The sequence below is a fragment of the Pocillopora damicornis genome, chromosome 10, assembly GCF_964200805.1.
Source record: "Pocillopora damicornis chromosome 10, jaPocDami1.2, whole genome shotgun sequence".
Taxonomy (NCBI): domain Eukaryota; kingdom Metazoa; phylum Cnidaria; class Anthozoa; order Scleractinia; family Pocilloporidae; genus Pocillopora; species Pocillopora damicornis.
Window position 1 is genome coordinate 7,562,309 of NC_142679.1, and position 26,916 is coordinate 7,589,224.

Consider the following 26,916-nt stretch of genomic DNA (forward strand, 5'->3'; position numbering starts at 1 on the left):
TTGTAGAGGCAAAGCAACTTTTTGAAAGCGCTCTCGCCATCTGGAAAACGATTGGTAACAAAGAAGTGGAAGGTTTGGCTCATGGAAGACTTGGAAAGGTATGTTATTTCCGAAGTGAAATGCAGAACGCAGAAAAATACTACCAGAAAGCACTCGCCATCGCGATAGAAATTGGCCACAGACAACTACAAGAAACAAGTACCGGAAACCTCGGAGCTGTGTTTGATTCCCTTGGCAAATATCAGAAGGCTAGAGAATATCACGAGAAAGCACTTGCCATCGCGATAGAAATTGGTGATAGAGAAGGAGAAGGAAGAGGATACGGGAACCTTGGAGCTGTGTTTCATTACCTTGGCGAATATCAGAGGGCTAAAGAATATCACGAGAAAGCACTTACTATCGCGATAGAAATTGGCGACAGACAACGAGAAGGAACAAGTAGCGGAAACCTCGGAGCTGTGTTCTATTCCCTTGGCAAATATCAGAAGGCTATAGAATATCACGAGAAAGCACTTGCCATCGCAATAGAAATTGGTGACAGACGAGGAGAAGGAAATATTAACGGGAACCTCGGAGCTGTGTTTGATTCCCGTGGCGAATATCAGAAGGCTATAGAATATTTCGAGAAAGCACTTCCTATCGCAACAGAAATTGGCGACAGACGAGGAGAAGGAACAATTAACAGGAGCCTCGGAGTTGTGTTTCATTCCCTTGGCGAACATCAGAAAGCTAAAGAATATCACGAGAAAGCACTTACCATCGCGATAGAAACTGGCGACAAACGAGGAGAAGGAATAAGTAACGGGAACCTCGGAGCTGTGTTTGATTCCCTTAGCGAATATCAGAAAGCTAAAGAATATCTCGAGAAGGCACTTGCCATCGCGATAGAAATTGGCGACAAACTGGAAGAAGGAACAAGCAGTGGGAACCTCGGAGCTGTGTTTGGTTCCCTCGGCGAATATCAGAAGGCTAAAGAATATCACGAGAAAGCACTTGCCATCGCAATAGAAACTGGCGACAAAGGAAAAAAAGGAGCCATATACGGGAACCTCGGAGCTCTGTTTCATTGCCGTGGCGAATATCAGAGGGCTAAAGAATATAACGATAAAGCACTTGCCATCGCGATAGAAATTGGTGACAGACGAGAAGAAAGAAATATTAACGGGAACCTCGGAAATATTTTCATTTCCCTCGGCGAATATCAGAAGGCTAAAGAATATCACGAGAAAGCACTTGCCATCGCAATAGAAACTGGCGACAAAAGAGAAAAAGGAGCCATATACGGGAGCCTCGGGGTTCTGTTTTATTCCCAGGGCGAATATCAAAAGGCTAGAGAATATCACGAGGAAGCACTTGCCATCGCGATAGAAATTAGAGACAGACGAGGAGAGGAAACAAACAACGGGAACCTCGGAGTAATGTTTCATTCCCGTGGCGAACACAAGAAGGCTAAAGAATATCACGAGAAAGCAATCGCCATCGCGATAGAAATTGGCGACAAACCAGGAGAAGGAAGAAGCAACGGGAACCTCGGGGTTGTGTTTAATTCCCTCGGCGAATATCAGAAGGCCAAAGAATATCACGAGAAAGCACTTGCCATCGCGATAGAAGTTGGCGACAAACGAGGAGAAGGAACAAGCTACGGGAGCCTCGGAGCTGTGTTTCATTCCCTTGGCAAATATCAGAAGGCTAAAGAATGTCACGAAAAAGCACTTGCCATCGCGATAGAAGTTGGCGACAAACGAGGAGAAGGAACGGAATACGGGAACCTCGGAGTAATGTTTCATTCCCGTGGTGAATATCGGAAGGCTAAAGAATATCACGAGAAAGCACTTGCCATCGCAATAGAAATTGGCCACAAACGAGGAGAAGGAAGAAGCAACGGGAACCTCGGGGTTGTGTTTAATTCCCTCGGCGAATATCAGAAGGCTAAAGAATATCACGAGAAAGCACTTGCCACCGCGACAGAAATTGGCGACAAACAAGGAGAAGGAGATATTAACAGCAACCTCGGAGCTGTGTTTTATTCCCTTGGCAAATATCAGAAGGCTAAATAATATTATGAGGAAGCACTTGCCATCGCAATAGAAATTGGCAACAGACTAGGAGAAGGAACAATGAACGGGAACCTCGGGGCTATGTTTCATTCCCTTAGCGAATATCAGAAGGCTAAAAAATATCACGAAAAAGCACTAGCCATCGCGATAGAAATTGGCGACAAACGAGGAGAAGGAAATATTAACAGGAACCTCGGAGTTGTGTTTCAACCCCTCGGCGAAAATCAGAAGGCTAAAGAATATCACAAGAAAGCACTAGCCATCGCGATAGAAATTGGTGACAGAAAAGGAGAAGGTTCGACATACTCGAGTCTTGGAGATGTTTATTTTGCGCTTGGAAAAAACCGGAAAGCTAAGGAACACTTGGACAAAGCAGTCGACGTCGGTTTAGCAATTGGTGACAGACATCTAGAAGCCCAATCTACTACATCTTTGGCAGCTGTCTTTGCTTCTGTGAATGACTCTCAGAAGGCAAAAGAACCTTTTGAGAAGGCGCTTACCTTCTGCAGAGAATGTGGCAATAGAGAGCTCGAAGCAGGAACTTACCTAAGGCTTGGAAATCTATTCCTATTGCTTGGTGAAAGTGGCAAGGCAGAAGATTACTTAGAGAAAGTTTGTTCTATAAGCAGCCAAATTGGACATAAAATGACTGAGTTTGAAAGCCTTCTACGTATTACATGGTTAAAGGTATCACAGTCAGAACTTGTAGAGGCAAACGAATGTCTTCTTCGATGTATCAGAAAATATGAGCAAATCAGAAGTTTGCTGAAAGGAAACAGTGAATTTGAAACTTCTCTGTTAGAGGAATGCGGAACTTTTCCCTACCGGTTACTCACTAACTTGCTCTGCCGTACTGGAAAATTTCGAGATGCTCTCTATGCTGAGGAGCTGGGACGAGCAAGAGTCCTTGCAGGATTCATGGCAGACAAGTACTCCCTGGAAAGCCACTTCACAGCTGATCCACAATCATGGTCTGGGATTGAAAAGAGCGTGAAAACGGAAAGTAACTGTGTTTTTTTATATGTTTCATATACAGAGCGGCAAGTTCTCCACTGGGTATTGAAAGGAAATGGAGACATTTTCTGTCGAGCAACACGTGAAGTGGATATAGACACTCTTATTGCTGAGCAAGTCTGCGATGTGGAAGGAGTTTTCAAAAAGAGCGCCGCCGGCTTTGGCGTTTTACCCGCAGCAAACTGCGAAGATCGATCATCGAATGACAACGTGACGACATCTCTTCATGAGGAGAGCCGGGCAAATTTGCGAGGTGACAAAACTAAAGATACCGAAAGAACTCATCAATTGTGCTACAAATGGATCTTCGCACCTGTGGCAGATTTACTTACTGAGCCTGAAATCATCATTGTGCCCGATCGATTCTTGTACCGAGTCCCATTTGCTGCCTTGCGTAATAAATCAGCCGGAAAGTATTTATCGGAAAAGTACAGAATACGCATCATCCCTTCCCTGACGACTCTGCGGCTCATCCAAGAATGTCCCGCGGACTATCACAGTCCAACTGGCGCACTGGTTGTGGGTGATCCTACGGTTGGCAAAGTGCATTACAATGGACGTCTTACTAACATTACACCATTGTTCCATGCAAATAAGGAAGCAAAGATGGTTGGTCGACTGCTCGGCGTTCAGCCTCTGTCAGGAAGTCGCGCCACAAAGCAGGCGGTACTTCAAGCGATACCTTCAGTGAGTCTGATACACCTTGCTGCTCATGGAAATGCCGAGAGAGGAGAGATTGCTCTCTCTCCTCAATCCACCACTAACGGTATTCCCCAAGAGGAAGACTACCTCCTGACAATGTCCGAGATTCAAGGAGTTCAAGTGCGAGCCAAACTGGTTGTACTCAGCTGTTGTCACAGTGGGCGTGGATTGGTAAAAAAGGAAGGAATTATTGGAATCGCTCGAGCTTTCTTAGCATCCGGTGCACGTTCAGTGTTGGTAGCATCGTGGACTATAGAAGACGAAGCAACGGCTAAGCTCATGGAACATTTCTATGAACACCTTGTTCGGAGAAAGTGCCAGTGAATCTCTTCACCAGGCGGTTCAATGGTTGAGAAGCAACGGCTTTCCCAAACCTTCCCAATGGGCTCCGTTTGTGCTTATGGGGGATAACGTGACATTTGATTTTACGAAAAAAGGGTAAGTCTGACCATAAGAAGCAATTATCTATAATAAACCGATTAGCACACTAAAACTGTTTTTTCGTTTTTGTCTTAGTCTTTCATACACAAAATATCAAGAAAAAGAAGATTATTTTATCTAGTACTCGGAGCCGGAAGATTTTGATGAATTTCCCTCTAAAATTGGCCTGGAATTAGAGTTTCTTTCGGAAATATATTATTCAAGGTCGATAAGATGCTAGACACTTTGACAATGAAGGTAATCTGAGAATCTTAAGCTAACACTAAAAAAGTTAACTTTATTTTGTAAAAAAAAAGCAATAACGACTAAATGATAATTTTAAGGTTACTTTCGCATCAAACATTTAGAAAGATTGGAAAATCATGGCCTATGACGATGAGGAAGAAAGTAATTTATTTTATAGAAAATCAGTTCTGCATGCTTTAAAGTTAAAAAGAGTAATAAATGTATAATGCTTTCTGTGTTTTTTTTCAGGAATGAAGAACTCAAGGAGGACAACAACGAGGCAGAGAAGGAGCAGAGTCACGACTGAAGAAAAGATTCTTCTTCCTGTACATTGTTTTAAAATGAACACTGGTATTACTTTTCGTAGACAATTTTCTCTTTTTTCTTAAGTCAAGTACGTTTTTGCGTGCTATTGTAAACATGACTGAATCGAAAGCGAACGACAATGAAACCCTTAATTCAGCCGCTAAATCTAATACGTATATCAAAAGGGAACTAATATAAGTTGGACACGAAATGTTATCTTAATGTTCAGAAATGTAAGAGTGTTGGCAAGGTTTCGTCAGAACTCAAAATTAATCCTTGATTTATAGAACCATGATCTGGTTTTCAATTCTCCCAAGGCGCGCGAACGCGATCATCAAACACTATGTCAAACATAAGCATACGCATGCAAAGGTTATTTTTTAGACGGGTGGGTTGAGGTTAGATACTTTGTGTAGCCGAGTTTTTTTACATTTTTGTGAAAGTAAAATAGTATCAACCTTTACAGCAACAAAAATGTCGCATTTCTTTACCCTAAGACAAAGAATTTTGTGGTCTATTATCTCTGTTTTCTTAATACATCAAAGTAGAAATAATTAGCATTTGGTGGCACGCTTACTGTTGTCTGCTTTGCAGCCCTTATTTGGTCTGGTCTTAAAATACCCTCCTTATCCCACTGAGGAGAGAGCACGTAGCGTGACGAGACCAAACAAAGGTTGCGCAGGAGATTACGCTTACTGTCATTCCTCCGTCAGAAAAGGAGCAGTAAACAAAACACATTTCAACTTAAAAATGATACAAAAAATTACCTGCTAACCTTTCTTATCCCAATAAATCTCGACCTTAATCGACGAGGCTCTCGCGAAGGCCATAATCCATTACACTAACCAAATGAACCCAAAATGTTTGGTCGATGTCGTTCTTTGTGCGTGGCCCCCTTCTCACATGAAATCATTAGCAAGAAAGCAATACCCCAACGCTGTAATTGGTACAAGATATCCAAATACTGTGATATGATTGGTCCGAGATAAAAAAAAACCCTAATGCAGCAATCTGATTGGTGAGAGATACATGTACATATTCTAATGAGGCGATCTTTAGTGATGCAGGCAACATACCACTCTATTCACTGACTTAGAGTTTTTTTCTTATGAAAAATAACTCAAAAATGAGACTCCGTAAGTATTTTAACATCATTTTAGACTTCGAACTGAGATGTTCCACAAACTGGTCGGAAGGAATAGCTATGTACTCGGTTTCTTTGTGAAAAGCGTCCTGCTTCTCACAAGTATCATCTATGTCAAAAGCTGAAGAAAAGAGTTTGAGAAAGGTTAAATTTCAAGCTTAAGCGTCCAATTGAGAAGTATTCGTTTCATGCGATCAAATCTAATATACTTGTGTTTAGCAGAGTCTTTCTGTTTTCATGGGTGAGAGGGTTAGGAAATATTTTGACACAGATAGTTGAAATTTTTCAGACAATAAAACCTCCATCAATATTTAAAAGGTCACTTCTCCGATCACTAATTGCGATAAGGTTTACAAATGCGAAATTTCCAAATTTACATGTATTTGCTCTCTAGGCCAAAACTTAGAGTCCATTACCTTTGTCAGGGAGAAAGTATTAGGAAGATTTTCCAACCCCTTTGACTCCCTGAAGTGACCAAGAAGAGGAATTTTTATTTACAATATCCATACATTTTCTAGCAGGATGTAACGACGAGAAGGAAAAATATCAATAGGGTGACATTGATTGATTTAACATCAAATTCTCAGGACTAGAATCATAAGCAACATATGAGGATGGTACAGATAATTATTTCTTAAATCTTGGTAGTAAAAGAGTTAGAGAAAATATATTCCAATTTTCTCAAGACATACAGAACTCTTGGTCATAGCTCTAGGTGACCAAATAAAAGAGGTCTGTAAAGAGAAGTTAGCCTATCCATATTTTTTTCCCTGTACACAATGTTATTTGTATCTTGACTCTTTCACCCCTAAGAGTTACTAGCATCTAATTTCTCCTTACAATTTCACCCTTGAATCAAAGATGAAGGTGTCGAGAATAAAGGAAATGATCACCAACTTAAGGAATTCTTGATTGATAGATAAATTCTGCTGGCATGCACCTTAAGCAATGTATAGAGAGCAGTGTGGATAATATGCATACTGATGTTAGGGTGTAAAGGGTTAAATAGATAAAAAATGTTGAGACTAATAAATATGATTTTTAGGTCCTTGGGACAACATCCCCCCCTTTCATTATACATTACCTCTAATAAGCTTTGGGTTTGCTCTATAGTTGCACAAGTTAAAAAGCTATCTACATTATGAATCTGATCTCATCAGTGGATCAAAAGCATGAAAAGTCAAGATGCAATGCCTTACTTTCACAAGCACACATCCACCCTTAACCCTTTAACTCCCATGAGTGACCAAGACAGAATTTCTCCTTTCAATGTCTATACAATATCAACCAGATAAGTGATGAGAAATTATACAGAAAAATATCAATTTGGCAATAATTAGTTGATCCAATACTAAATTCTCTGAACTAACATTATACAAATTGTTTGGTTGACAGTAAGGAGGATTACAAATTTGATCTATGAGTTTAAGGGTTGGACTCTCAGAGAAGATTAATCAGCAAACAGGTCATGAGAACACTCCAATTTATCACAGGTAGAGTTTGTTATCTTAATCTAATCTCAAATTTTTGGACTATTGTAATCTCAAGGAAATAAGTAGCAGCTTGAAGGGAATACTAACACTAACAGTCAGATCTTGCAGTTTTAGGGGGTTAACCCTTTACACCCTAAGGTCAGCACGCACATTCTCTATACTGTCCTCTATACATTTCCTAAGGTGATAGCAAGGAGATTTTGCTTAACAATCAAGAGCTCCTATATTCGTTGATCATTTCCATTATCTCATAACCTTAATGTTTGATTCAGGGGTGATACTGTAAGGAGAAATTAGATACTGGTCACTCTTAAGGATTAAAGGGTTAAGTTGGAAACTTTTCATTAAATGATTTGTCAATAATACATCATTCAGCAAACAGGTAATGAGAATTACTCAAACTTATTAGGTACATGTTGTTATCTTGATCTAACACCAAGTTCTGGTAACTTGTTCACAAGGAAATGTGCAGGAGCCTGTGGGGAGAATCAACAATCAGATCTTAGGAGTAAAAGGATTTGGGTAAGGAAACCCCGCATAATATAGTGGGTGCTCACCCGGTAATAATTGCACAAACAGCCAAAATTCCATGTAACCGCTCATTTAAGTACTGGGGGGAAGTCCGAGTAGAAAGATGCTCTATTTTAACTACTTGGCCTGTCATGAGTAACAATTCTCACAACTTGTTAAGAAAACTGAGCAACTTTTCATGGAATTCTTCCGGGTTTGCCATATAGCAAGCATGTCCCGCATCTTTCACCATATGAATAGCACTATCGGGAATATTTCGGAGCCTTCTCAGCGACGAAACTCCGAGAGTCGAGTCATTTTCGCCATAGAAAATAAGAGTGGGTAGTTGAAGGCTTTTGTAATCTGATTCTTCGTATTTATCGGTACCAACTGGGGCCACGGGAACATATCCTCGTAAATGTTTCCCTTGATCACCTTGGAAAATAAAAGGTAGAGCGTATGACCCGCTCATAGAGGGTGACACCAGAACAGGACGATCGATTTTCAGTTTCTCTATAAACTTTTTTAGGAACACACTTCGTCCTTCAGAAGTTCTTGGCTGTTCAGCATCTTTAGATTTCACAAAACCAGGCAAATCAACGGCCACTACTCTGTAATCATGCGAGGATAGGAACTTTAACGTACCAAGATCGTCCCACGTTTGCGAAGAAAACGCTTGTCCGTGAAGAAATAACACGGTGAAACGTCCGCCATTTGCGGGTGCATCTTCGCGATAAAATATTCCATTGTCGTTGCCTTCCCATTCAAGATATCCACGAAATGCCATTGCGCTCGGCGTTGATAGATAGTACACTGAAACTACCGTGAAGGCTAAAAAAATTCCAATGGTAACTCTCCAATTGATCCTGAAGGAAGAAAGTCTTCCCCGTTTCATATGGTCCGCTGGTTTTGCAGCCAACGGGACAAGAAGACAAGCGACTAAATACAGGAATGGCTCCGACCTGTGATTGGATGATAAAAATGGTAAAAGTTAATAACTTATATCTTAACTCCTTGCTCGTGAGTATGGTTAACCGCGTGTCTCGAAGCGGAACAATGAAATATCAATGTGAAAACACTGATAAGTATGGTTAACCGCGTGTCTCAAATGAAATATCAATGTGAGAACACTGATGAGTCAATCAAGAAATGGCTACTTACATAATTAAGACAAGCGATTAAATACAGGAATGGCTCCGACCTGTGATTGGATGATAAAAATGGTAAAAGTTAATAACTTATATCTTAACTCCTTGCTCGTGAGTATGGTTAACCGCGTGTCTCGAAGCGGAACAATGAAATATCAATGTGAAAACACTGATGAGTATGGTTAACCACGCGTCTCAAATGAAATATCAATGTGAGAACACTGATGAGTCAATCAAGAAATGGCTACTTACATAATTAAGAGAAGGCAGAGTCTAGCTTGTTCAGCGAGGTCGTTCAGCGATATTCCGGCGATGAAAAAGTCATCTGCTGACTAGCTCCGCTGACTAAATTCATTTAGTCAGCTCACGCGGACAACCAGAGTACTGGAGCCATTCCTGTATTTCACCGCTGACAGGAATAGCTCCGACTCAAACGTTTAATAACTTTTTTTCAATGATTTTTTAATAATTTTTTAAACAGTTTTTGAAAAAAAAATTTAAAACTAAACTAGTGAGCAGCGCTGTGCGAACAGTAGTTTTAAACAGATGAAGAGCCGGAAAAATTTCCGCACAGCCCATACTTAATTATGCATGTACATCTTACTGGTGATACACTGAATAATAAAGCCCCATATATGGATGTATAATGATGTATGGGGCTGGGCGGAAATTTTGCCGAAGAGCCCGATGAATGGATTTGTCCTTCATGTGAACAATAACCTAGAAAATCAGTTTTCCACGAAAAAAAACTCCCTCGATTGTGGCCAAGCCATATTTCTCCAGCAGAGCATACTGTAAATTAAAAACATCGGGCGCAGCGTCACGCAACATTGCGTGATTTTCCAAACGTGAGATGCAGATGCTGCATTATTTTAAAACTTAGGAACTACATGGCCCTGTAGTAATAAATGAGGACTTCATTTGCAAACACTGTAAACTTCAACATAAGAAGAATCTAATAAATCGATTTTTCAGTTTTTATCTCAGTGTATGAATTATTTAGCCAGAACGAAAAAAAAAATTAATATACGCATGAGTTGGAGCCATTCCTGTCTGCGGTGAAATACATGAATGGCTCCAGTCTCTGGTCGTCCGCCTAAACTGACTAAATGAGTTTTGTCAGCGGAGCTTGTCAGCGGATGACTTTTTCATCGCCGGAATATCGCTGAACGACCTCGCTGAACAATCTAGACTCTGCCTTCTCTTGATTATCCATAGTTAGTAGAGGACTCTACTAACTATGGATTATCTAAGTAGCCATTTCTTGATTGACTCATCGGTGTTCTCACATTGATATTTCATTCGAGACACGCGGTTAACCATACTCACGAGCAAGGAGTTAAGATATAAGTTATCACCCTTACTATTTTTATCATCCAATCACAGGTCGGAGCCATTCCTGTATTTAGTCGCTAGTGACAAGAAGTGCGCTAGACATCACGTACGCATTCAAGTGTGACGTTCGATATTTGCAGCTTTTGACTCTACCCTCCGCCACACAGTCAGTTGTATCCACTTCCCCCCCCTCCCCCACCTAATCTCTCAGCATTTCTAGCGTACCTATTTTAAATCGGTCCGTTCCGCTGTTTGTTTCATCTCGCTATAGAGATGTTTTAAGTTTAATTTTTTTTTCATCTGATACAGAGAATTCAGCGTTTTCAATGTTTGGAGAAACAAAAGAACATCTGTTCGAATTAATATTCATGTTCGTTTTCATGATTCAAATACGACTAAAAGAAAATCATCACATGAGAATAAATATATATAAAAAATGTTTATCATGTCTAAATATGTTCAACTGTTTAAAGGAGAAAAATATATATTTTTTCTTTACTAGATGGGTAGGGAGGGGAAGTGGGGGCCTCATTGGAGGAATTAGGCCTTCTATGGCGGTTATTTTCATGCCTCTATAGAAAAAGGTTGTTTGTCTTTCAAGCACTTTAAATATTCTGAAGTAGGAGCCCTTCGGCTACTGATGGAAGTTTAAGGAGATCGTGAATAACCTTGGAAACACGATTTTGATAAACGTTGGTGTCCAGGCTTACTATAATTTGACGGTCAAAATGGCGAATTTGGCCCTTAATGTGAATGTGAGATGGAATGTTTTAATCGCTCTGCTAATAATTTTCTCTGTAGCATTTTTCCTGTATTATTCTTCTCCTTGGAAGGCATGGCCTAAATCTGCTGCTAAAAAACAAGCAGAAGAGAGTGCTGTTGGTAAATATTTCACGTGGAATACTAAGGATCGTACTAAGGATCAAATATACTACAAAGAAGTCGTACCTCAGGTATCAGAAAACAGCCGATTTACAGTTATACTGCTGCATGGACAGTTGTTCACGTCCGAAAATTGGGATAACATCGGAACTTTGAAGGCGTTGGCTGCCAAAAGTTACAAAGCCATCGCTGTGGACTTGCCAGGACATGGTCACTCAGAATCTGTAAAGGCTCCTTCAGATGAAGATGAGAAAGTAAATTTTGTGTCTAGTTTGATAGAGAATCTTGGTGTAGACAGGCCAGTTTTAGTGGCACCTTCGATGAGTGGTTCGTACGTGTTGCCGGCGTTAATGGAAAAGGATCTCAGGATAAAGATAAGGGGATTTATTCCAGTTGCACCAGGAGCCGTTGCTAAATATGAAGAGAACGACCTTAGGAAGCTGAATCTTCCAACTCTGATAGTTTATGGCGAGTTGGACAAAAATTTTAAACCGTTTTTTCCATTAATTAAGAACATTCCTAATAGTGAAGTTTTTATGATGAAGAATGCAAAGCATGCATGCTACCTTGACAACCCAGAGGAATTCAATGCAAGGATAATTGAATTTCTTGACAAGCTGTAGAATTGGACAAAAACAGTTAATGTTGGGAGTGGAGACATATTTGAGTGACAGGGGTTGATCATTGGAAATTGTGAAAGTAGTATATTCTTGCAGTAGTTCTACCAAACACTGGTCTTTAACTTAATAAGCTGCCATGCCCAGTTAGGGATGACAATGCCAAGGGTGCCATGTGTCTCAACCCATTACACCCTAACATCAGAATGCATATTCTCCATACTGTTCTCTATACATTTCCTGAGGTGCTTTCAAGGAGAATTTGTTTAACAATCAAGAGCTTCTTTCATTGGTGATCATTTTCTCTATTATCGCGACCTAAATGTGTGATTCACAGGTGATACAGCAAGGAGAAGTTAGATGCTAATCACTCCTAGAGTGTAAAGGGTTAACCTTTTAACTCCCCTGATTGTCCTTACAATATCAATATAATATCAACCAGTTTGGTGATGAGAAGAAAGAAAAATATCAATTAGGAGATTATAAATTGATCCAATACCAAATTCTCCAAGTTAGCATCACAAGAACTGTATGACAGACACCAAGGATAATAAGTAATTATTACTAATAAAATCTTGGGAGTTAGTGAGTAATGAGGAAAAATGCTCCTTAACTCATGGTGTCAGGACTCTCATGCTGGCATGCTGAATACTTTGTTCTTAAGGACTGCTACGGCATTGAATGGATTATTACAAAGGAACCTGTCTTTTAAATTCAATGAGAAGTGACAGATTGCTTCATTCCCCCAAATAGTAGAGCTCAGTTGTAGGGCACACCACAGGACTAGACTCCAGACCCCAGGTTGTGGTTGCAGGTCTCCTGGTGTGTTCACTCAATAAGGCTAACATGATTAACAATATTGTTTTCATCACATTGCCTTTGGACAGAAAAGCTACTAGTGGCAAAAGGATATTTTTGTTTGACATAACAGTAGATTCTCACTGTATGTGCAGTGAAATGTGTGGCATGTAGGTGTTGTTAAGACAAAGAATTCAAAGTACTATTATTATTACTACTATATTGAAGGTTAAGTCATGAATTTCCAGATTGTTATACTACATCAATGGTCTGGAGAATACTTAACCCTTTAACTCCCAGAAGTGACCAATATGAAACTTCTCTTAATATCCTTACATTATCCAGCAAACAGCTAATGAGAATGTTTTTTAACTAATCAGGTAGAAGTTACCTTGATCTAGCACCAAATTCTCATAACTAATTTACAAGGAAATGTGTAGCAGCTAGAGGGCAGAATTACCAATCAGATCTTGGGAGTTAATTTAACTCCCAAGGGTTAAAGGGGTAATATAACTCCCAAGTTTCATTAGTAATTCTCCTTACTGTCTGCCATGTAATTCAAGTGTTAGCTAGGAGAATTTGGAATTGGATCAAACAATAATCCCCTTATTGATGTTTTTCTTTATTCTCATTACTTGTCCACTTGATGTTGTACTGTAAGGAGAAATTCTGTCTAGGTCACTAATAGGACTTGAAGGGTTAATTATTCACCAGAAGTTAATGGAAGTACATAGACCTCCACAATTTCGAAAAGCCAATGTGTTTACATCAACAAAGTGCATTAACATCAGTCAATATGTTTGATAAACCAGTGACATATCAACCAAACTAAGGCTGAAAATTTGTAATACATTGTATGCCAAAACCATTCTTGGACACTCACCTCTAGTGCTAGACCTGAATACTATTTCCATTGCATTTGTAAACTCAAAATAAAATTGTCCAGACAAGTAGACTAAGAATAAAGAGAGTTAATGAGAACTTTCTTACTCTTTGGAATTTTTCTTTTCCTGGCTTGCTTTAGCAAGCTAACATCAGGTGTTGGCTAACTTGCCTTGCCAGGGATCAGAATTAACTTTGCTTCCTACCAAGCCAACTCACTCTTTTCTAGTGACTAATAACTTAATTTAGCAACTAGGCACTAGAAATACAAGGGTGCCTGTTCTCAGAGCACTTGCCAATGTCAAATGGTAGTTACAAAATACATAAGAAAAAAAAACAAAATAATCAAAAAGCTCAGTTTATTTTTAAATTAAAAGAATACTTCAGAGAGGATGAAATTAAAATATCAATGAAAAAATGCTTGAATTATAATGGATTCTTTTCCACAACATCATCAGGTTCACTTACATGGAAACAAAATTGGAGAAATTTTAAGTGCACTTGAACTGATACACAGAAAAAAGTAAAATTTTACACATGATAAACAAAAAAAAAAAAACTTTTGACTGGAAAGTTAATGTGACACTCAAAATGACATGAAGATTCAGCCCAACTCTCCAAAGTGACTTTTCAAATTAACAATTTTATTCATGGCCTGTTCTACAACTAAAAATAAGCTCTTTCCTAAGGCAATCATCTTGTGATGCCAAGTGTATTAAAAAAAAAAAAAAAAGGTTTTAAAACTGTGCAAACTTTGTCCACTTTGTATCAAAAAGTAAGCATTGTTAATTTGTTTAAGTTTTGTTTGTCTCCATTTTTTTGAAAAGTTCATCTGCATCTTCACTCGTTTTCACTCTAATTAAATATGTTGCAGGTTTGCTGTTGTCTCCTTCAGCATCTTTGGAGAAGAGTGGCGGATTTGGAACAGATATTAACATTACATTGTTCTTCCCTGATCTACTGATTGGAGTGTTTTCTGCCAGATACACGTTCAACACTATTTTTCCAAGGGCTGTATCATTCCGCACCAGCAATTGAGTTTTTCCTTCAAGTTTCTTCAAGTTCAGCATCCCAATTCCCAGTTCAACCCAAGATGATTCACGCTTAAAAAATAGCTTGCACCTGATGGAATGGAAAGCCCCTTCTTCAGCTACCACAACACTGGAATAAAATGTGAGCAAAAATAACACATTATTAGTCAGGGATAATGTCTATATGGTCAAGTCCAATTTTACAAAAACAACATTTAACAAAAAAGCAACAATCTCCACCATTTAAACAAAGATGAAACAGAGATATGGTATGATAGAGAATAAAACATGTGTGATGTGGAATTTCTCTTTGAATGTTCAACTAGAAAACTCATGCATGAGTGCAGGGAATGAGTGAGATAATTATAGATTAAAACACGATTATCTAAACACCACTGACCTTCACTTACAAGAAAAGTTTATTTCATCAGTTGAATGAGAATGATGAATGCATTTTTTTTCATCAACCTGAGAGAGTGTCATGAGAGGCCAGTGATGCGACAGTAGCTAATTGGCAATATCCAACACATGTAAAAACTATTGTCAATTTACAAATGTCCAGTTATGGCTATTCTAAGGGCTGTAATTCCTTGTTAAACACCACAGTTTATACAAATCTATATTGATTCACACACTTTATGACTCCCTTGGAGTCCTAATAGGGTTTCACAGTATCATAGGAGACAACAGTCTGTAACCAAACAGACCAAAAAAACAATACCTCTTAAAAAGAAGAACCTTTTCATAACAAAAAAAAAGAGAAGTTTACTCCACTCTGAGATATTCTACTATTCATGACTTGATCACCTTTTTGGTTTAGGAACTTCTTCCTCCGCATTCTCTTCCCCTGATGTTCCAGGCTGACTCTCTGCAGCACTCGTCTCTGAGCTTGGAGCTTCTACAATTAAACAACAGAAAATCTCTAAAATTAGTTGTATAATAAAACTAGCTTCATCAAAAGAGTATGACAGCACTCAGCCAACCACAGTACTTACAAATTGAAGCCCTATTCACTCCAAATAGTAAAGGATATATTCATGCAAACCTGCTGGCAAAGGCACAGGGAGCAGGGGAGTTAAATTTGACTGGATTTCTTTTAAATCAATTGCAGCAAAGACTTCATCTTGTTTATAGACTTTTGATTTATACTACTGCACTAACATTCTGTTGAAATACAATCTGTGTCAATGATGGGCAAGATAAAGGATCACTGTTGGCTTCAGAGTGAAATAGATTATGGTAAATCTCTATGCTTGATAAATCATATCATTCTCTTGCAATCTTTGTAATGCTATACCATTTTCACTTTGGTGGGGGTAGAACCAACAACCAGTGTATATCTTTTTTTTTTAAATTCCAAAACCAGATATCACTGCAGAAAGTTAAAGGACTCCTGTTGAGTTGTTTTGCACAAAAGATGGGATAGTGACTTGTAAGATAAGCAGTTCTTGATACCCAGTGACCCCCTAAGGAGCAAATCCATTGTAAACAGATTATGCAAAATAAATTATTCTCACCTGTATTTAAAGTATTTGATTTGTTTCCTTGTGTTTCTTGTGATGCTTGAGGAGGAGGAGGACCACTGAATGGTGAAAATGAGCTCTCTGCAGGTTGAGAAGATGCGCTGAATGTCACTGACTTTGTTGATGATGAGTTTGCTGCGGCTGTTGTTGAATTTGAAAACTTTGAGTCAATGTTCTTCATGTGTTGCTTATAATCATCGAAAATTGGAGATAAATCAACAAATGGATTTGTGTTAAGGTGCTTTTGGATCCAGGCAACAATGCTTTCATTGAGGGCCTTCAGATTATCCTCATAGGAACTTCCCTGAGCTTTGGTTGTCTTTGACTCCTCAGATGAGTTAGATTTGCAGCCATTTTGATTGCTGGATGATGCTTCTGTTGTTGGCTTGTTCAAACCACTGAACATATTTTTTGAACTTGAGGCCAGACTAAAGAAATCTGTTAGTGGTTTGGTGGCAGGTGTGCTGGTTCCAAAATCTGTGGCATTGTTATTTAAACTGCCAAAACCAGAGAATCCTTGGAAAACCCCTTTACCCTGCTGAAACAAGAACAATTAATTGTACCCCTTTAGCCCCATAGTCAAGATATAAATTCTTGCTCTGTGGTTTCCATGCATTTTCTTACAGCAATTACTGTGAAAATTGTTTTAAGGTTGGCAAATTTTTTTTTGGTGACCAGTTCCTTAATTCTCATGATCCTTAATTGCTCTGATATTGTGAGCAGGAATTTGATGCTGATCACTCTAACAACATGTTCAGCAAACAAATTTGTTAAACCGGGTAAGGTACCACCTTAATTTCCAGCAGATTATGGCTAACTATCAATCTAACAACAACATTGTAGAAAGGGTTGATAAAATAAGCTGGCAAATGGTACATTTCATGATCAAATCTGAAAAACATGCCAGCTATCACTTAAGCTTGCCGCTCAGTTTTCAGTATGGAAGCATGACAGCATGACATTTCTGTTACTCAAAATCTTTTTAATAACCCTGCTGTTGAGGTATAATAAGTTATGTTGGACTAACTGTAATTTATCTATGTGGACCACTTACAGTCCAAGTACAGATTATCCACTAGGAGAAATTGAAAAACACACACACTTCTCACAAAGATTAGGGAACGTAGCTCCTGGTGATTTGGTCTAACTTTGTTATTGTTTCTACTGGCCCCCATTTAAACAGCTTTGAGCTGAACTGGGCCAGCTTGTCTAAATATTGCACACAAAAAAACAAAAACATACATACATAAAAACATCAAAGAGTTTGCCAGAGAGCACTCTGACAGATCTACTCCTAAAATACAAAGTACCTGATTATCCGCAGTGTTCACACATCGTTTAGCCTTGATTATTCTGATAACAAAACAACAATAAGGACTGATGCATAATTAAAAGTTTTTGACAGAGAGCAAGCTTGAGTATAAATAGCTTTCACTAGCCTGTTTCATGACTTTAACCCTTTATACCCCAACATCAGTGTGCATATTCCCATACTGTTCTCCATAAATTTCCTATGGTGCTGACAAGGAGAATTTGTTGAAAAATTAAGAGCTTCTTGAGTTGGTGATCATTTCCTAAATTCTCATGACCTTAATGTATGCTTCAGGGATGTTATTGCAAGGAGAAATTAGATGCTAGTCACTCAGAGGGGTCAAAGGATTAAAGATAAGAGGCAAGATGATAAATGGTATAGCACTATCTAATGATACTGCTACAGTGTGTATTGAAGAGGGAAACTGTAGGTTAGTCCTGAACTGTTTTCTTTACTGAAAAGATAAAAGCTCTGTTCAATACAAAATTAACAAAATAGGAAATTTTACCTAGTCTACTAAGTACATTACCGGTAACTCAAAAACCTTCAGTAAAACAGATTTTCAACAACAAAATGGGCAGTTACTGCACAACACAAGTCTTATTTTAACTTTATTTTCTTTACTCACTTCCTCTTGCTTAGATCCTCAGAAGTTGCAACTTTGAAATGACCAACCTGTCAAATAACAACGTTTAAGTAACATGAGCGAACTTTGGTAATTTGACGTTCTTTAGTGGTTAAGGAAATTGCGCGCCACGCCGGCAACAAATGTACATTTGTAACCGGCCCTCGGGCCACTAAAACAAACCTAACAGAAACATAGCTATGAGGAATGTTAAAAAAACATAAAAATGTAAAATAGACTAAATACTTCTTCTTCGTCTTCTTCCTGATCCCAGTTATCTTGAGTGAGCTCCTTGTCCGCGCCTCTCTTCGCCATTTTGGTGTGCACTACACATGCGCGTTCTAGCCGTAGCAAGAAGCACCCTTCATCCGGGATCTTGCAAGTGCGCTCTCTCGCTTCTGTACGTATTTGGTCATTTCAGTTCCCTTCAGAGACCCGTGGACGGTACCCCTTAACCGTTCAACCTTTCATAGATAACGAGAAATCCCCGCAAACAACGGCCCTCGCTGCTTGATGGAGTTGGAGAAATTGCAGTCGCAGTTGAAAAGCCAACTTCAGCAACACCAGGTAGGCTATTTTCCATTCGGAAGTGCGATTGACAAACTATGTCCACAAGTGTTTTGCATGCAGATTAGGTAGGCAAAAGGTTTTTGCGATTTTCTAACTACCCGAATGCTCATTTACGTCAGGCTGTTATAGGCCGTAGGTTCGAACAGAGAATATTATGGTAGTTCGTATTACAGCATTCTTGGTCTAGAATGGGTATTCTGTCGGCGAAACGAATCCGCGAATTTCTTCGAACTCGAACGAGCGACACGGTACATATTTAATCAATTTTGCTGTGTATACCTCCCCATTAGTTCACTTGAACTTCTAGTAAATGCATAAATTGCGGCGGTCGGTTCGAGTTTCGTTCTTGGCTGTGATTTCACTGATGTTTTCTCTCAATTTTTGTAGATTCTTATTCATCAAATAAAGACAGATCCACAGGTAAAATATATTTTCGCTTCTTTTGATCAGAATGTTTCAGTGTGTTGGGTTTCAATTGTTTTCCGTCGACGCAGTTTTTGAGAAATATTTTCAAACACGGATATCTCTGTTTTACAGAATCCCGACCTTCAGAAAAAGTTACAGAGTCTTCAAGCCCATATTACAAGTTTAAGCGAACAACAGGTAGGTTTATGGCGTAGAGGAGAGTTTATTTAGGGCCAAAAAAGTGGCAAGGAGAGCCATTAAAAAATCACATGCAAATGTAGGAAGGAGATTTTGCTCTGAGACATAGAGGGTGGTGAAAAATTAAAATGCAGGGCATTCATGCTCATAGGAGCCAATCAAAAAGCGACAAAGTCCCGTGGGACTTGCTACAGGTGTGGACACAGCCAAGGAAAAATGTTTTGTCGTGAAGTCAAGTAATGTTGTTGTTTTCTCTCTTTTTACTACAGTTGTCGCAAAACGCTCGAATTACAAGATTTAACTAATAGCGTTTCATGTTTTCGATTCGCTACGATTTTACGGCGTTCATGATCTTTGTTGATCAATGCTCTGATGAACCGGAAGTGAGATCATACATTTTGATGCTTTCGTATCTGTGGAGTGTCAATTTGTGAGACGTTTTTTGCATCTGTTAAAAATTTGTTTTGTTCCATTTTGGACCCTCTGTCACTTTTGACTCCTCTCTACCTCTGTTATAGTTTCAAAGATAATAAACTTATTTAGACTTTCCCTTTCTAGCTTCCAAAAATATTTTGATCTTATATGATAACAACAATACTTTGAACAAGAATTAATTTGGGGAATTCGTGTTGTCTTGAAAAAAGAAAAGAAGAATAAGGGAAAGGAAGGAAATAAAAAGTAAAGGGTTCACTTTCAAGGTTCTGACATTTTTTTTCTTGTTTGAAACTAGCTAGTTGATATTGTTCTGATGCATTTTCATTAGACTATTAATAACTGTTTTGCAGAGTCATGTTGTGAAGCAGTTGAGGCAAGAATTAATGAACAAAGCAGAATTTAGGGGGGAGGTGAGTTGAAGCCAATGTTACTAGATAATTTTCACAGTTTTTCTTCATGAAGAACTTCTATATCTTGTTGTTGTCTTTTGCTGTCTTGCTTTCACACCTTCCTTTTGAAGACCCATGTATACAAGCATCTTTGAGCACTTTTCCTTTTGTTTTGGCTGGGTTTATTTGATGAACTCTAAGCTCTGATCGATAACTTTCAACTTCATGGAATTCCATGTATGGTTCACAGTTTTCACAATAAATTCTTTAAGTCATTTGCAAGGCTTTTTCTTATTTCCTACAGATAACTAAATACTTTTTTCTTAATTGTAGGAAAACAATGTAAAATCACCACTAAGTGATAACCATTCAAACAACATCACCTCACCGGACAACAAGGAAGCAGTATTTGCATCGAGTAAACCTCTGGTCAAAATAGAGCCTTCCATTAAAATGGAGATGTCAATCAAAACAGAACCACAGGATGTTAAGCCCTTTAAGGTTGCCTCTCAGCATAAGCCGCTGCCAATCCAGCTCCCAAGAATAAAGCCAAAGCCACCACCTGTGGTTCTCGTCACCCCTCAGGTGATGATATTTACATCTTTATTAAAAAAAAGATATATTGTTCTGGTTTCAATAAAATATGGTACAATTGGGTAGTTTAGAATTGCAGTATTATCAACTGAGTTGATAATTTAAATTGGCCACTGTAAAGAGTTTCAAAGCTGACATTTTGAGGAACAGCCCTTTGTCAGAGGGAATGGAGGGATTGAAAGATAAATTTATTTCAAATTGGCACTCTCAATTCCCATGGTATCAATGAGCACTTTTCATCAAACTAATTTATTCTTGTTTTCTCATCACCATATTCCCACCAATAGTGTAGTTCCATTTTCTTCACATGAACACACACAAAACCTATAATTCTTCCGTTTGCTCTGGCAAAGGGCTAATCCTTGAAATGTTAGCTTTGAAACTATCCCACTGATGCAGCATGACAGTTTCTCTAGAAACTTACCCCCCTTTATAGTTTAGAATGGCAGGCTGTTATATTTTTAAGGCACAGAGGACCCTCTCTTCTCAGTGAGGTCAAGCTCCAGGTTCACAATGTCTTAATTGTCATCATTAGTTATCAATTTCACACTAGATCTTGGTCAGTTCCCTTTTATTCAATTTATTATTGTTGCTTACTCAATTTATTTTATGAATTTTATAGACTATTGCCGGTGTGCAGATGAGCCCAATGTTTTCTCCTGTTCATCCTCAGTCTTCCATGAAAGGTTCAGTCAACATTACCACACCTTATCAACAGAATAACAGAGCTCCTCAGAGTTCATTCAGACATGGTGGAAGACCATTCCCTACTCATCATCTTCAGCCAATACTGCCACGCCCCACTCCTCAAAGCAATTCTTTACCAATTCAGGATACTGGAAAACAAGCAATAAAGACTATTGAACCCAAGGTACAAGATTTTTATCATAGGAGCTCTACCATTATTCAATATTAATTCTCCAGGTTTCATCTTAATTTTAAAGCATTTTCTCAACTTAATGTTGACCTGAGTCCTATTCATGTCGACTCTTTACACCCCACAATCAGTATGCATATTCTCCATACTGTTTCGTATAGATTTCCCGTGGTTCTTACAAGGAGAATTTGTGTAACAATCAAGAGCATCTTGAGTTTGTGATAATATCCTCTATTCTTGTGACATAATTTTTTGATTTAGGGATGATACTGTCGGAAGAAATTAGATGCTTATCACTCGTAGGGGTTGAAGAGTTAAAAGTGTTTGATATCATATTAGGTCAAAGAGATTCTTTTGATAAATAATTTTACATATTTAATCCTAAATATGCTCGAAACACTGTTTTTTTTAATTATCTTGCATGGAGATATTCATAATATTATCCCATGGTGGAAATCAGATATGATTTCAAATTGTTGATCATTCATATTTTTTACATGAATCTGCACTGTCTTTCAACATCACTCCATTTTTTTTTTCTTTTTGATGTAGAAAATGGAGTTCATGGCTGCTCTTGGACTTATTACACCACAGACGTTGATTGGTAAGAGCTGTGAATGGGAATTTTGAAGGTGTTTACCCCCTTGGATTAGATGAGAAGCTTTTAAAATATATCATATACTTCTGTGTATTTTTAGTTCTAGTTAAACTGTTATAGTTCTTCTTTTGTTAGTGGTACTTAGCTAGTTGCCACTTTCTCTTCTTTTTCCATGTAAAAATGGTATGCAGTTGGCCAATTTATTTTCAACTCATGAACAGAAGATTTCTTTATTCTCTAGGAGGAAAAACTAAGTTTTCAAATTTGAAATAATTTGCGCAATATCCTGCTTGCAAGAGTTAGGGACATAATGGCTCAACTTATTTATGCAATTATCAACAAAATCTACAATACAGTACATTGCAAGAGGCAATATTGGCAATATTTTTCCATGGAATATAAATAGTAATTTGTCAGTATTAGTGTCCAATTAAGGGCTCAAAATTCCTTGTGGTCTCAACACTTTTGAGAGGTATTTGGCTATTGGTGCTTGGATCCTTCAAATAGCTCATGGGAAGTGAAGCGTTATGAATACGGCTGATAGTTTGTTTGAGGGCAGATAAAGTTTTAGTGGTAAATTATTGGTGTAGTTTGCCTTTCCTTTTGTATTTCTACGGATAAATTAAGGTTGGCCAGTTTTTTCCTATTTTCAATAACATTCCATCGGCTTTTTCATCTTTCTCTATGCATTAATTCACAAAAATGCAGTGTAGTCATCATTAGACTAAATATTGCTTTACTTTTGTGTTGAAACGACTACATTTTTGTGAAAATAGGAATTCATGTTCCATCCTAAGATGTTGGCAGTTAACACTGAGTGATCATAGAAGCTTATTATGCTTCATAACACAACCTTGCCACTGTATTTTGTAGAGAGAGGCAGAAATTGAATGTTTTATATTTGGAAACATTATCCTCTTTCCTGTTTTGAGTTAAGCTTGCGTGATAACAAGCTGTTGCTTCAGTCATTATAATTCAAAGATGTTTCAACATCATAATACTAATGGCACAAGGAATTTGTGATGTAGATTTCAGTTAATCTGCCTCTGACAAATGATAAAACTGGCAGTCAAAGGTGCTAGGATTGCAATATTGATGTCTCTATGCCAATAAATTTAAATTTGTTTTGTATGATTGAAAAAAAAAAATCACTACTTTGTGTGGAAAGCTATACACGCATGCTTTTGGCTCTCTATTTTTACAGTGATTTGGTTTTGTTGTCATATTTTGGCAGAAATTCAGCTCAAGAGACAAGAACGGAAAAGAAGGAGTACTTGTATATCTCCACAGAATGCACTAGATATAGACCCAGAGGTGAGTTATGTGAGTTAATGGATTCATTGTGATTCTAATGATCAGTTTGAACTGTATTGTAAATAACACACTGTTTTTAAGCTACTAAATGCCTCAAAATACACTGATTCATGTTGTGGTATAAAATCCTTACCGGGGTAATGTGGCTCACTCTTATAATCAGCTTATGCTACCCTTTTGGAGTTGTGTTATCTTAACAATGAGCATGTCTCCAATTTTAAAAAAAATGAACAAGGATCAAGACATAGATGAGAGCCAGGAGTCATATCTGTGGCTATATCTGGAGTTAGTAATAAGGATAACAGAGTGTGTCAAAACATGGGATGAGAATGTTAATTTTGTTTTCAACTGTTAGCTGTTGTAGGATGTATATACTAGAAGAACGTTATTTGTATTGTTTAAAGGGAGGAACAAAGAAGAATTTTGGAGTCCTCATTAGGAGTGGAATCTCAGATCTTCGTGTTTCCCACTTTGATATATGTGCATACTTTTGCTTTATACCAATGCATGATTTCTTTCTCCTCTCCTAGCCCAAACGAATTAAGAAGATAACAATGTTACCAGTTAAAAGAGGCAGAGGTCGACCTCCCAAGTTCAACAGTGCACCAAACTCACCAAAACCTACTTCACCTGTCCCTAATGGTTTTGCTGAAAATGGAAAGCTCAAAAAATTTAAATATAAGCGCTTTGTTACAATGGATTCTCCAGTTGATGAGGTAATAAACTTTTCATTTTATAGTTATTGTATTACATGGAATTCTATTCAAGGGTCACAAAAGTTTGTATTTCAGTTTTCCCTTTTAAAAAATGTTTGGAAGATAAATTTACTCAGCAATAACACTTTTTGTTTCAACATTTGCATGTAACCAATTTGAAGACTTGCAGTCATTTTGTACATTTTTTCTCAATGATAGTGATCCTACATGTGAGGTCAATACTGAAATATTTGGTGTTTGCTTATGAAAATAATTAATTCCAATCAGAAGTATATTTCCTTGTTTGTTATGAAACATTCCAAAGGTGTTGGCCCAGATTGGATCTGAGGAACATTTAAACATTATTTAAACTCTTTTGGTCATTATCAAAGGGTATATATGTTTAACAATGAATAGCTCAAGTTTGTAGCATATACACTTTTTCCTGCAATCAATCATATAATGAAAGATTCAATTGATTTGGCCAAAAATGTTTACTTGCCCCCACAAATTCTCATTTCTTTTTATTTGTAGGATGATAATCATGATGAAGTATGTGCCATCTGTAAAGAGAGTGGAGAACTACTGCTTTGTGACACTTGTAATTTAGTTTATCACATGAGCTGTCTAGATCCTCCGCTAACCTCTGTTCCTCCTGGCATGTGGCTTTGTCCTAAGTGTCGGGTGAGGATCACATTTCTGTAAAATTGTTATATTTGGCTGGTTTGAATTAAGGCCTTTTTGTGATCCAGCTATATGCATACCCTCATTTTTAGAAGTAATTAGGTATTACAGTTATTCAAAAGTCCTTATTGTCTGTAAACAGCATCTTTACATTCAGGGATCAACTAAACTTCCTCTGAGAAAAATTTTGAGTGCAGACATCCAACTTCATTGCAGACTTAACCCTTTAACTCCCTGAAGTGATCAACATGAAACTTCTCCCTATAATATGTGTACTTTATCCAGCAAACAGGTCATGAGAATATTCAAACTTATCAGGTAGAAGTTGTTATCTTGATCTTACACCAAATTCTCATGACTAATTTACGAGGATATTTGTAGCAGCTAAAGGGGAGAAGTAACAATCAGATCTTGGGAGTTAAAGGGTTAACAGTGCCTTTGTTTTTATTTTAGGAAAGAGTCAAAGAGGATGAACCCATGCCTTGGCCTGGTACTTTAGCAGTGGTACATTCATACTTAGCTCACAAAACAGGTAAAAAGAATATTCATCCATGAAGTTAACTATTACACTACAATTATTAGGTAAATGAGTTGTGGAAAAAGTTTGGTGACAGGGTATTGACTGTAAAATAATGGTGCTGTCACCACCACCTTTCCTCATTTTTAATAGTGACTATTGATTGTGAAAACCTGTTGCCACTGGTAATGGAGCCAGCTTCTCATGTAATTAGCAGGATTTTTAATGTCAGTTGTGTTTTCCAAACTTCATTCACACCCTGCTCAAATGTAAGTCACACATCCATTTCAATTATCAGCCAAACAGGAAGGAGTAAAGTCTACTCACATATAGTTTTATTTATATATGATTAATTTGTATATCACCATTTTCCTCTTATTTAGCAAAAGAAGAAGAAAAGAATAAACTCTTAAAAAGAAGTGAAGAGTTAAAAGCAGAGAGAGTTGAACTAGAGGCCAAAGCTAAGCAGCTCAGTAATGCAATCATGGTAAGGTTACTTTAAGGCCTTTGGAGTGCAGCCAAGGGACAAACAATTTTTTTTTAACTTTTGGGAGTAGGAATAGAAAGACTTTAAAAATGAACTTTCTTTTTCTCTGTTACTGTCTGTGCAAATGATTTTTTTCCTTTTGTTTTGCTGTGGACTTTTTTTTTTTTTTTGGTAGAGAGGGGGACAATTCTTTTGGACAATTTTTCAATTTTGTCTTTTGCATCCACTTACAAAAAATTATGGCTTAAGACCAAGGAAAGGAGTATTGTTGTGTTCATGAGCAAAACACACCTTTCCAAATTATTTAAGTGTGAATTTTGTCTCTCAGTTGGAAATCTTAGCCACTTGATGTATTTGATTTAAAGTGTTTGCTGCAACTATAACTAGGTTTTGATTCATCTCAATAAACAGCCATAGCAAAAAAAAAAAAAAGAAAAAAGAAAAACATCTTTGGTTTTTAGTTGGAGATTAATGATCTGCATTGAGGGTTGAGATGTTTTCAGGGCAATACTGACAAAATCAGCTATATGTTGCTTCTTTGGAACGCTTGCAATAGTTTTGATAAGTATCTTACTACTTGTTTAAAAATACAAACCTTTCTGCTCAAGTTGTTGAATGGTCAGTCACCACTACCAACTACAGTCTGTAATACAAAATTTAAGTTCATAGTTAGATGAACTAAATTTTAAAGAATCTGTCCTTTTGTTTTTATTTGAACTTAGGAACAGATGCAGGCCAAAAGTGAACTCTCAGCCAGCAACAAATCCGCACAGAATTCTGTTGATAGATTGATTAAATTTATTGAAGTTGTTCAGAGTTTATGACAAGAATTAGTTTTTCTCTTGAATTAACTCTGAGAATATTTATTGAAACCATTGTTTTCAAATTGGTTTGTTAATGTTAATTGTTTATCAGAAGATATTTGCTACAAAATGTCGGATTGTATGAACTATTTTTTGGGTTGCGCATATGTTTCAGTGCATTTTGTAAGCGTTGTAGATAATAATATACATAATTAACAGAGAAGATTGTTGCATTTTGTAATAGGAAAGAAAAGCACAGATGTTGTTTGCAAAAGTAATAAAAGTACGTAGTGATACTGAATTTA

General features: G+C 37.7%; 4 protein-coding genes and 1 pseudogene across 9 annotated transcripts; 3 read left to right on the top strand and 2 right to left on the bottom strand.

Moving 5' to 3' along the window:
* Positions 1-2,043: 2,043 nt before the first annotated feature.
* Positions 2,044-4,881, top strand: LOC149038702 (tetratricopeptide repeat protein 28-like; annotated as a pseudogene). Its single transcript, XR_016180215.1, has 2 exons — positions 2,044-4,211; positions 4,689-4,881. The product of XR_016180215.1 is annotated as a tetratricopeptide repeat protein 28-like (transcript).
* A 1,464-nt stretch (positions 4,882-6,345) lies between these two features.
* Positions 6,346-9,596, bottom strand: LOC113673107 (putative protein-lysine deacylase ABHD14B). Of its 2 annotated transcripts, XM_089184001.1 has the most exons (3): positions 9,293-9,596; positions 9,054-9,093; positions 6,346-8,854 (listed from the first exon to the last, which is right to left on the bottom strand). In XM_089184001.1, coding segments are annotated over exons 2-3 (798 nt in total). In that variant the 5' UTR covers positions 9,056-9,093; positions 9,293-9,596; the 3' UTR covers positions 6,346-8,058. The 2 variants fall into 2 exon arrangements, with proteins under 2 accessions (XP_089040127.1, XP_089040126.1); XM_089184000.1 differs by lacking the exon at positions 9,054-9,093 and having other exon boundaries at positions 9,293-9,428.
* Positions 9,597-10,901: 1,305 nt separating this feature from the next.
* On the top strand, positions 10,902-13,653 carry LOC113673108 (putative protein-lysine deacylase ABHD14B). The gene has a single exon (XM_027189467.2). The coding sequence runs from the start codon at positions 11,104-11,106 to the stop codon at positions 11,878-11,880; it is 777 nt and encodes a 258-aa protein (XP_027045268.2). The 5' UTR covers positions 10,902-11,103; the 3' UTR covers positions 11,881-13,653.
* A 122-nt stretch (positions 13,654-13,775) lies between these two features.
* Positions 13,776-18,402, bottom strand: LOC113673105 (nuclear pore complex protein Nup50). Of its 2 annotated transcripts, none has more exons than XM_027189465.2 (6): positions 18,292-18,402; positions 18,049-18,095; positions 17,419-17,461; positions 16,103-16,643; positions 15,393-15,483; positions 13,776-14,715 (listed from the first exon to the last, which is right to left on the bottom strand). In XM_027189465.2, exons 1-6 carry the CDS (start codon positions 18,358-18,360, stop codon positions 14,349-14,351), a joined length of 1,158 nt encoding a protein of 385 aa, XP_027045266.2. In that variant the 5' UTR covers positions 18,361-18,402; the 3' UTR covers positions 13,776-14,348. The 2 variants fall into 2 exon arrangements, with proteins under 2 accessions (XP_027045266.2, XP_027045265.2); XM_027189464.2 differs by having other exon boundaries at positions 16,103-16,646.
* Positions 18,359-26,912, top strand: LOC113673123 (PHD finger protein 21A). 3 transcript variants are annotated; one of them, XM_027189489.2, is made up of 13 exons: positions 18,359-18,612; positions 19,003-19,035; positions 19,153-19,218; positions 20,004-20,063; positions 20,376-20,627; positions 21,259-21,507; positions 22,066-22,117; positions 23,346-23,425; positions 23,956-24,141; positions 24,655-24,804; positions 25,258-25,336; positions 25,705-25,808; positions 26,531-26,912. In XM_027189489.2, the coding sequence occupies exons 1-13, from the start codon at positions 18,559-18,561 to the stop codon at positions 26,630-26,632; spliced, it is 1,467 nt and encodes a 488-aa protein (XP_027045290.2). In that variant the 5' UTR covers positions 18,359-18,558; the 3' UTR covers positions 26,633-26,912. The 3 variants fall into 3 exon arrangements, with proteins under 3 accessions (XP_027045290.2, XP_089040125.1, XP_089040124.1); XM_089183998.1 differs by having other exon boundaries at positions 18,384-18,612; positions 21,310-21,507; XM_089183999.1 differs by lacking the exon at positions 24,655-24,804.
* The last annotated feature ends 4 nt before the right edge of the window (positions 26,913-26,916 follow it).